General features: G+C 38.6%; 1 protein-coding gene across 1 annotated transcript; it reads right to left on the bottom strand.

Moving 5' to 3' along the window:
• Window positions 1–7,634: 7,634 nt before the first annotated feature.
• On the bottom strand, window positions 7,635–10,220 carry LOC118783832 (zinc finger protein 503). The gene is made up of 2 exons (XM_036537793.1): window positions 9,739–10,220; window positions 7,635–9,299 (listed from the first exon to the last, which is right to left on the bottom strand). Exons 1-2 carry the CDS (start codon window positions 9,991–9,993, stop codon window positions 7,839–7,841), a joined length of 1,716 nt encoding a protein of 571 aa, XP_036393686.1. The 5' UTR covers window positions 9,994–10,220; the 3' UTR covers window positions 7,635–7,838.
• Window positions 10,221–11,558: the final 1,338 nt, after the last annotated feature.

The raw sequence follows: 11,558 nt of genomic DNA, 5'->3' as shown, positions 1-11,558 counted from the left end.
GCATGACATAATAAATGTTGTGTGGCTACTTGTTACAGTTGAATGTTTAGTATCAATGTGATAAATGCAGCTCTCATAAATCATTTGAACATATTATCTTTTCTAGGTTTAGCTTTTACTGCGTCGATCTACAAAGGTTGCAGATACTTTTGCACCCACTCAGTCAATGGCTGTCAGTTCTGCATGTAGCTAGTCAGTCATTATGTCAGTTGGCTGTGCATGCTAACTTGACTGTCAATACAATCCACTGCTCATTCAAATAAAGTGACGTGGTTTAATATTGAGTGATTGTTTTAAATACATAAAGCGGTCAATGAAATGATATATACACAGTGTATTCCTTTTAGAAAGACTTGACATCTACACAGTACGCAAAAAAGGCATTAAGCCTGCCAGTGGTTTGCACCCAGGGCTGCCAGTTTCTGTTTTTTAAAGGAACTCAAAGACTGGATGTCATCTCACAAAGGCCTATCTTCAAAGTCAATCTGCACTCCCCCCATGGTGAGCATGGAAGGCATGATGTGTATCCGTATACAGTCTATAATCCGTATAAATGTCTATAATCATGTTTGATAATTGCACACTCTGATTTATTGTATTGTATACAGTTAGTCCATTTTTGATCCCACTGATGTTTATCCTGTTATTTGCATATTCCACTTAAATGCATAATGTCACAACAGTCCCAAACATATGCACTTATAAGAATTCAATGTCAGTTTAATTGTTTCTCCCTGTTGTGACAGTGAGTAATTTAAAATGAACCACATCAATATCATCATTTTTTCCATTATTTCCCAGATTAACCTTGTTTCAATACCTCTCTACTATGCAAAATCGGTGATACCCATGTGGTAAAGGCTAATTCAGATTTTAACCGTGTGTAAATGGCAGAGACAACCTTTCGACCTAGTAAACACAATACACCTTAAATAGCCACGCTCATGACTGGCACCTACAGATCATAAACCAATCAAGTATGCCACAGTCTTTTTCTCATGAATTACAGAGAATGATTTAATTTGTTTCAAACAATTTGTGTAACATCATGATTTTACAGAAAAAGGCCTTCCTTCATGGAACTGATAAAGTGATTACTTAAAAATAAGGCAAAAAGCCTTTAAAAAGCATGCATTACAAATCTCATTTTTTATATTTGCTGTGCTTTTTCCATTTATCAATGACACCCAAAAATCCATTTTCTGCATATTTTGCTTAATGTATCTGCACTATTAAGGTTTCTACAAGACATATGCATTACCATAATGTTTTCTTTGTCAGAAACCAAAAGGCGCAAATTGACCGAATTCATGACATATCATGGTATAGAGCACTACCTCCAAACCAGCCCCAAATGACCTCAATTAGGCTTTCAGAGCACAAGAAAGAGCCATAAAAATAGACATTTTGACTGACATAGCTTTGCGGATGCCATTTTTCTTCCTGCAGATCACCTTGATGAGCACTTAAAATTTGTAAATCAATGAGGAAAATTACACGTAAAAAACGAGCTGGGTTCTGGACTGCCTTGTTACCGAGTGAATTGTTAGCTACAAGCTCCATTACCATATATCGTGGGAGCTGCAGTTGGGATTAATCTGTCAAAAGGGATGGTTTAGTGTTGATGAATATGACATGTGACCATTAATGATGTTGATTTTATCTCCCGAGATTAGCGTGATTTACTTTGGATGGATAATAACGTCATTTGCTTGATGCAGTAGATCTGTTTACGAGCTGATTAAATGGTAAGGCCTTGCTTCATTTCATGCTATTTGGTTTACAGCTTCATTACTGCAATCACAAAAGCTGTGGAAATGTCCCACATCCTGTGTCATAATAAATCACTGTTTAAGGTTGCTTCTATGCGGTTCAGCAGGCTGCTTTTTTATAACCAGGGCCTGGCATTACTCTTAAAATTTGCAGCAAGAAATAAGATCATATTGGAGTTTCACTAGAATAATTGTTCAAAGGATAAGACTGAATATATTGTGATCGGAATTTAAAAAGACATTTGAGTAATTAGGTGTAAAAGATTGACCTCTAATTGAGTGCATTTAAAAGACACTTCCTTTGTCCTTTGAATATGGTGCAGTGTACTTTTTCCTCATCATTTGAATGTGTTTTCCTCTAACTACACATAAAACGTTGCTTGGAGTAACATGACATTTTAAAAAAAAATATTTACAGCGCTTCAGTAGTTCATGGTTTCAGTTAATGCTGTTATGTTTTCATATTGGGCGTTATTGAGACAATTCTATTTCATATTTCACTTTTGATGCTCTGTATAATGAATTACATGTTTTTCAGGCATACAATCACAAACAATTATATGTAACATAAACAGAACCATTTGCCTCATATGATTATGAAAATTACAATTAACACTAGTCCCCAAAGTAGTTTACTGTTGTCTCCCAAAAACATCAATATTGTTGTAATGTTTTCAGTTTTAGTTATACAGGGAAAAATTCTCTTGATAATCCGATTCTCTATATGCCTGAAACACCTCACCTTTCATAGTAATTGTGTGATAACATTCTGTGTTGGTTAGAATATACCACATACACAATAATCAGAAATACTGGGCTGGAAGTTGTGCAGGCCTGAAATATGCCCACAGCTATTCAGAAAACTGTATTATCCTAGGCTAAACCAACCAACCTAATAAGGCGTGTATTTTAAGTCATATCACATGCCCAGTAAATGAACACGTAGGCCTATATCAAAGGTGTTTAATGTATTGTAAACATGGGGATAGGTGTGAATCACAGCATGCTCCCTCTTTACCAGGTGTTAGTCTGTGCCAGACAGAAGCCAAAGCAGCAGGGCCTTGCATTTCAGGAGGGATCTACTGCAGACATTTAAATGATAGAAAGGTCTTGTTCATGTGGGATCACAGGTGACTATCCTCAGCTAAGTTATGTGACTGTTTAATCAATCCATTTTTGGGTTGTCCTTAACCTCAGATAGTGAATTTCAGGAAAAGCCAGTTTCTTTATACATTTTCTATTTCTCATTATTCCCTGAGATTGTGTACATTTAACAAAATACCACTTGATTAAATGCATCAATCACAGTTAAAGACAAACCTATACACATTGCAATGATGCAACTGATGAAACACTAGATCTCCCAAAAAAGTTACCTCCTGCCATTGGTTCTTAAATTATATGTAACAGACACCCAACACACACAAAGCAAGGAGGCAGCATGCAGGATAGCACAGCATATAATAGTCAATAAAGTCTTAAGTAATGCATACTATTCATGCAGTTAAAATTAATTTCAGTAAAGACACATCAAAAACAAAAAGGAAGCTGGAGAAAAAGTCCAAAATTAACACATTACTAAAGTTTTTAATTTGTGTTTCTTACACAACACTGTTAAGCTGTCATGGAAATGAAAAAAATGTTGTGCAAGAACCCCCCCCCCCCCCCCCCCCCCCCCTTGAAAACACTTGCTGAAAAGGACAGCACCTTGAGGTTAGAGTGAATGGAGGTCAATGTGGCTTCAGTAGAACTGAGGACGATGATTTAAGACTTCTTACAAATATAAAAGGTCATCAGAACAGCAGTATGCTTATAAGAAAACCCCTCCCTGTCTGTCCATGTGGTTTTATAAAAACTACATGACAGGGAAATATTACCCACCTCTTAAAGATGATATGACCCTCACCCTCTTTAAAAGGGCGTCCTTTGAACTGTTGTTAATAAGGTATGTTGAGTGCCATTATATGCTGACCATCACTTAACCTACAGTACATTAACTCAGGTTTCATCTTAAAAAAAGAAAAAACACAATCTTATTGGTTTGATTGATTATTTTTTCCAAAGTTCCTCATTTGCATTTTTATTATATTTACTTTTCAGGGGTCAGCTGTCTTACCAATACACTGAGACACTGTTATGGTAATTACATTCTAATATTAATTTAAATGCTTTTACTTTTGCTTTATCACTCAGCACATTTTGATAATATGCTGAAAGTATAGCTAGTATATTTCTCTCCAGTATGTACTGCCTGTTTTGTTCTATCATCAGTTTAATTATGCCATTGCTATTCGGTATGATTTCTTTAAGTTCTTCTATATATTGTGTGCATGGGAGTTGGTAGAAAAGGGAAGAGTAGTTTCTGTGCATGCATGCTGAGGATCTGGCTCTGATGACAGTGTTTGGAGGAGGGGCATATGATGAATTGCATTCAGTTCCATTTAGCCACCGTGATGTGGGTGAAAATGCAAATGCTGTTCTCCTTCACTGTCATTAGGAGTTGGGAAATTACGTAGAGCTGTTCCACAAGCTTATTTTTGTGGAAAAACATTGTATGTAAAAGCTAGCGGAAGCAGACCCAATGACCAACTAAAATAAATGTATACTGTGAATAATGGAGACATTATTATTATAACTCTGTCCCCACCTTGTCTCACCCCAGACACCTGCAGCCATACAGTAGTATGTGTGAAAAATTGAAAGAACACACACATGGTTGGATACATAGTCTCTCTCTCTCTCTCTGTCTCACACACACACGCACACACACACACGCACACGCACATGCACACGCATATGAGTGAATATTTAGCAAGTTTGCTAAAATAATACCATAAAATAGGAGGGTTTTAATGGCTCAACAAACTAAGGCCCTACTGCAGAGAATATCTGTGGTTTCATCTCTGCGTCCATATTGGAATCTCAAAGAACCTTCAGTCTCCCAGTTATGAAGTAACATTAATCATCTAAAGGCTGGCCCAAAGGTCAAACCAAGGTTATAGCACAGCAGATGAGGGTTGTCTGGAATGCTCTTTTATGGAAATGGGTATTGCCAAGATAACAAAGCTATGATTCATTGATCCAGCAGGACTGGAAACTGGAATTCGCCATTCCCTGCTTGCCAGCAAGATCATCAATACTCAGTTCTCCAGAACTCAGGGAGTTCTACATCTTTTTGGAGCTACTAACGGGATATTTGAATACAAGAATAATTATGATACCCTGAAACTCACACTGCATTTCTGTAAATGTATTGAATACCGGTTGTGCTCTAATTTTAGGAGTTCACACTTAGGCCGTGGTTTTATTAACAGAAAATACAGGAGGGCGCAACGATATTTATTGTTAGTTACCCATTAAAATGTAAACAAAAAGACCAAATAATGTAGGATCTGCTTGGCACCCGTAATTATATTTTTCGAAGCTATCTGATTAAAGAAATGCATATGTCCATTATTACTACGATCTGTTTTGCATTAGTTATTGTAGGGTATTTGATATTGTAGTGAAGAACGCGACTGAGTGAAGTACTTCTGGAGTGTTTGCGTTAGAAATGCGAAATAGGATGCCGTGGTTACGTTTATATACCTATACACAAGCTCTGTCCCACATGCACACAATCTTACGCGCGCATGGTAAATGATTGTAAAATCTTACACCGAAATGCACGAAGCCATCGCCGCACTATTCTTTGGCTGTAAGCAACAGTCCCATTTCGACATGTCTAGAATTTTAGTAGGCAGCTTCACGCGGATACAATATTCATTATTCTTTTTCGTGATGTGATGTTGAAGACAGATGACAGCACTGTCAGGTTGCCTTTAGTTCATCAGAAGATGAGAAAATACACCATGGCTTTTTAAAGCATTCGTAGTGGGAAGTGTTCATTTATCAAACGGGCACGATTTTTTCCCCCATTACAGAGAAGGTGTCTGAATGACTACTGTCAATTCTGTTTTTTTTTTAGATCACTTTAGAACCAGAATTCACATTTCAATGTCAACGTAAGATTTTGTACAACCAATTAAAGCTTTAATAACTGGTTACAGCTCGCCAGAGCGAATTAAACCAGATACCAAGTTTTTCCAACATAGGCGGGAGGCTACAGATTTATATTCATCCAACATATCCTTGTTTTAAGGGTAAAAAGTGAGATTGCAAAAAGATAATATACAACATTAACATTATACTACAATATACAACACTAGTATATAATTTCCTGGCCTACTTTACAGAGGGAAAATTATACATTTACATTGGTTTCATGTATGTTTTTCTTTCTGGAAAGTTAAATTTAGCTTCTCTGTAAAGCATTTGTTAAATCGTAGGCTAGTTCTTCCGCTGCATCAGGATTAGCAATTTCAAAAAAAAAAAAAAAGTAATGGTTTAGTTACAACTATTAGGCCTCATTGTTAGTAAAATAACGTAAATGTGTATGTCGATTTCTTGTTTTACGTAACAAATAGACTTCTGTTGTCAAGGCCAAGAAGCGCCTTCATTGCGAGACATTTGTAGATTTATAATTTAATCTACTATAGGTAAAGAATGTAGTAACACACTATGCGGTGTCCGGTGTACCATTAATGTAACTGTGAATAGAAGTATCTGCATCGTTTAGTCATCTTTAAACTGATTTTTTAATCCGGAACACTGTAAGGTAAATTTTGTTGTAGGGCTAATATAAAAAGACATAAACCTCAAACATGCAATTCAAAAGCGAAGAACAGGCTTTTGAAGTAAATATCTTAATAGGCTAAACCATCACTTTTCTATCCAACCTATTTCAACATCGTTCAATAATGATAATAATAGTTTTTTCTTCTGCCATACCAGTGTTTAAGGATGTTACTTCTAATGGATTTCGGAGACGGATTTAAAATTGTAGAGGCTCTTTTTATTCGAACAAGCGATGAAATGATAAAGCTCACGCGGAAGTCTGCACTATAATCTGACAGAAGTAAGAAAGCTTAGAAGATATAAGTAAGCCTACAAAATGTCGTTTTATAATACAGTGTATACCATTATTGTATGCATTTTGCTTGGTTCAACTTTCAGTATGGTCGAAGCACACAGCAGCAAAAAATGGCATTTTGAGTTAAATCAGTACACGTTTTATCGAATACAGCTGTAAAAAATGGTGTTGAAAGATTAATGTTACAAGGTGTGATTATTTTCGTACAAATTACATTTCATTCAATTTATTCTTCAAATGGGCAAATGTGCATAGGATACCCATTTTCGGAGGAAAACCTTTCTTTTTAAACTATCTACAATTGCACCTAGAGGAATTCCAAACATAAAAACAACTTTTAGAATATCGATTAAAATTAGGAAACCGATAGTCGAATTACATGAAAACATATCTTATGTATACTAATTGGAAGAAGCGGTGACGGGTCAACGAATGCCCGATGCAATTTGTTCCGGTGCATTTACCCGTTCTTCCTTCCGAGTGAACTTAAAAATGTTTCAAAAAGTGGTCTGTACTTAAATTATCAATTCGACGTTTTCCTAAACATTAACTTCAAAAAGAGAAAAGAAACTGAAAAAATTCCCCTCAATTGCAATTGTATTTGTACAAAACGAAGACCAGTGGTGTTTGAATAGAGTTTTCTTATTTTCCAGAATACATACAAAAAATACCACTCTCTTTCCATGGTATACACCTTAAAAATAATTGCAATTTAAAATTATGAGGACAAATTGGGATTTTAGTTACAAACATGCATGTAAATTATTTTCTTCTCAAGGAGACATTAAATAAGAACGTACGATACAATCATAGCAATTTCAAATAAACATCGAAATTAAAACAAACAAAACAAAACAAAAATCTATTTTCAGTCGTAGTCTACCATTGGCGTTTCACTTTTCCTATAGAGCTCAGTTTAAAGTAATGCACTTTGAGTTTCTCTTTCAGGTATTATAATTATTATTTTATTATTGTCCCGCTTGAAGCTAACATAAATAAATACAACGGGTCCACGGATCCAGTCCTGAAGTGGACAGTCAATATAAAAGTCTCAATATTTTAATGTTTTCTTCTACTTTTAGTATTAGTCTGTTTTACTGGTATCCCAGTGCCGATGCTGTGGTAAGTCTCTGTCCGTACAATGCATACGGAGAGTAATATGGACCAGTTGCTGCGGGCACTGGAACCGGTGCGCCTGGGGTTGGCAAAGGGCTCTTCGAATACGGATGGTAGCGGCTGCTTAGTCCCAGCGCGTGATGCGGGTTCCTAAGTGCCAAAGTTCCGGGGCTACCAGGGGCTCCTGCTGGGGGCATGTGCATGTGGCATGCCATGGCTGCTGCAGCAGCACTAGCTAATGATGATGAACTAGGGTATCCTGATATCAATTTCTCCGTTCCCGTGAAGGCAGTGTGGGTCCGCAAGTGATTCAGAAGTTCTTCTGAGGAAGAAAAACGCTTGTCGCACGGTCCATTCGCTGACACCCAGTTACAGACGTGCGGAAGGGGGTCGTTGGGGAGCATGAAGCCATAGGGGTACAGAGGGTGTCCAGCAAAAGATGGCGGCGAGGAGTGAACGCTGTGTAACGGGTGCGTCGGGTACATGAGAGGGTATCCAGATTTGAGAGCCGTGGCGGCCGCGGCAGCTGCGGAGTCGTGCGAGCAAGAGGCACTGGCCGCTCCAGCCAAGTGGCTTGCGCAGTGGTAACTTAGACAGTACGGGTCTCTACAAATGCTAGCAGACATTATCGATGGAGGTGAGGCTCCGGCTAAAGGGCTTGATCCTGCTTTACTGCAGCCAAGTGAACTCGCAGCGGCAAACTGTGCGTTAATTAAATGACTGCTGGGTTTAGTTGGATCTAAAGTCACTCCGTGGGGCAGGAAGTGTTGAGGATAGCCAGCGTAGGCCCCTGCTAAAGACCCAGGGTATGACATGCCAGCAGGTGGTAGAGGAAAAACAGTCTGACCGGGTTTGTAAGGGGAAACCGGGGCTACAAGCCCTGATCCGAGAACGGACGAAGCTGATGATACAGATGATGAGTCTGATGTAATTGCTTTTGATCCCGGTGTCGTCTCCTGGTGTTGGTTGACCTCCACGTTAATTCCACCACAGTTTACACTTATCCTACTGTGGCTGATGCTAGTGGTTCCAGGCCCCTCCGTTGTGCCGTTCTTATTACTATCAGATTCTTTCTTTTCCTCTCTGTCTCCCGACTTGCCCTCTACGGGGAGTGGAGATGCCGAAGTGCAGGAATTCGGACTGCCTGTCCTTGGGGTAAACGGCTGGCAGGTGGCGCTAGGTACACGGAAACCAGATTTATCTCCACTAGAAACCCCGGACGACGAGTCCTTCTTTTCAGATGATTTTGAGTAAGGTTTGAAGCTAGATTTGTCTTCAACTCCAATGTCACTCATTTTCAAGGGACCGGATTTTGAATCTTTGTCACTAGATCCATTCGAGGTGACGGAGGACAGCTTTGAAGAGGGAGGGGGATCCGGCTTACCGATTTGAGAGCACGTTTGTGCCAAAAGGGCCAGTGGACTTTTCTTGGCATCTAACTGCAAAACACACAAGCATATTTGTTATTAAGATAAGACAACTGTAAAAATATACATGTTATGCCGAATGTGTTACTCTGTATTTATTTGTGCTCAAGTTACTAACACGTAAAATTCGAGTTGTGGTTTAGCGAGCTGTAACGCAATGCGTATAACTACAGCGGCATGCAACACCGACGGAAGATAACACAAAAGTGCAGCCCGTGTATTTGCAATATGACGCCGATATACCAATGACCTACAAGCACACAAACAGTAATAAATCGAATACTTTAAGGACAAAATACGGTTATAATCGTACACAAAATGTGTTCTGGTTTCAACTGATTTTCGAAATCTGAGAAGCGAAACAATGTCGGCGGCAATTCCCCATATTCCTGATATAGTAAGCTCCGTGAAATAATCATTCGATCGTCTTTTACCGAGCATAAAACCTTACCTCAATGGGACTAACCGGTGTAGATGGCAAGGGTTGGAGGTATTCGGGGTGCAAAATGTGTCCTGCCCGTGCCGTGAGCATTTTCAAAACCTTGATGGGCAGACGGTTAGCTTGCCGTAGAGGGTCCGACGGAGGAACGGAGTGAAGGAAGGGTTTATTTACGTTCGCGGAGCTGTTCTTCCCAGAGCCGCTGCTTTCCCAGACTTGGTTAGTAATACTATTTCTCAGAGCAGAGATCGAGGGCGATGTGATCATGACCCAATTCTCACTGAAATGGAAGGAAATACATTTATCGGAAACTGAAAAATGTAAAGAACGTCTTCGTTAGAAATATAACATAAAATAAGTCCCAAAAAAGAGTGATTTCTGTAAAATCCTTATAATCAGACGCGCTGGTAGGAGGAGAATGCGAGAGTATCGCTGATTTGAAGCTGTGTCTGCATCGTAGGCTCAAATCGCTGTGCGTCTTCCAGCAGGTCCGTACGCTAGTCCGCCCAACACAGGATCTGCTAGAAAAACTCACTTCAAAAGCAGCTGAATTAGTCTGAGATAAAAGCCTTTGCCGCCTTCCAATCAAATGGGACCCCGAGGTGATTGGAGGGTCAAGGGGATGTGACGTTTTCCATTTGTATGCGCTTCTATTTTTCCAGCTGGGGGGGAGGAGATTTAACTTAATGTTTTGGTTCTTATGCACGTTTTCACTACAATGATGTCTTTGAATGACTACAAATGAATAACATTATTTATCTTGTATATTTTGCATGTAAATGCAGGTAGGCCTATTTTTAATATTTGTATTGCCAGATTTACAACACCTATGCTGGTTTATTATAGATGCTTAACACTTTGCTATACTAACGTTACAGTGAAGTGTGACTCCTACGTACGAATATGTATTCATTGTAATCATGTGCATGTATATGTACACAATTGTTTTTGATCAGAATTTCCCTATATCATAATCAGTGTTTTTCAGAATTGTTACTGTAATGAAATACATGTGAATATACTCATGCATATACTACACGGTAAATATAATTAATTATGTAAAAACCGTTAAGCCCATTTTAACGTTTTATTTTCTTCGGGGCCAATATATTTTGATATAACGGCAAACAGAAGATCAACTTTGTGTAGGATTTAAATTCCCCAATCAGACATGCGTTGACAGGAGAGGACCAATGCGAAGATAGAGGGATGTGAATGTCACATGTTTTCAGCATAATATACACCTCCCTTCCATTTCCATCCCTACCCCTCCGTCAACTGTCAATTCTACTCGACCGCAATCAATCAGTTATTTGTCAGTTGCTGTCAATCTGTCCTTGATTTATGTCAGCTTTTGTTGCTGATTACAAGTCTGGTGTGACTGGCTGAAAAAACGGAGAGAGGAAAACGACGGCACTTCTGAAAAGAGCCACTTTGTTGTTTTCTTGAGGGAAAGAGATCGTTCTCATGGCCCATTCAGTTTGTGTAACTTGCAGCTAAAAGCAGGCTTCTTAACTCGGCATGGTCGACACACCGTTTTGTCACCGTATATGTTATATCGGCATTTAAATAAATACAGAGCCCTAATTAATAACACCTTAATACCATTTGATAGTACAGCCAATTCACATATTATTACAATTAGAAGTAGTGTTGTTAAGAATATTATTATTACTATCACTGTTAGTTAACTTAGCGCACAGGACTATTTTTGCTCGTCATACATCTCCAAGGCAATATGGTTCTGTTTCCAGTTCACCATGAATGAGCCCATTTGTACTGCATTTTTTAAAATAGGAAATTGTACTATGATTATTTAATATTTCGAGAAT

The sequence above is a fragment of the Megalops cyprinoides genome, chromosome 1, assembly GCF_013368585.1.
Source record: "Megalops cyprinoides isolate fMegCyp1 chromosome 1, fMegCyp1.pri, whole genome shotgun sequence".
Taxonomy (NCBI): domain Eukaryota; kingdom Metazoa; phylum Chordata; class Actinopteri; order Elopiformes; family Megalopidae; genus Megalops; species Megalops cyprinoides.
The sequence above is the reverse complement of the archived record's forward strand: the minus strand, read 5'-3'. Positions and strand labels throughout refer to the sequence as shown.

What these genes read in the sequence shown, in the direction of transcription:
- LOC118783832 (XM_036537793.1), bottom strand. Translation starts at nt 9,993, where the DNA reads ATGATCACATCGCCCTCGATCTCTGCTCTGAGAAATAGTATTACTAAC. An exon ending in CACCGGTTAGTCCCATTGAG is followed by an intron (nt 9,300 to 9,738) that starts GTAAGGTTTTAT and finishes TGTGTTTTGCAG; the next exon opens with TTAGATGCCAAGAAAAGTCC.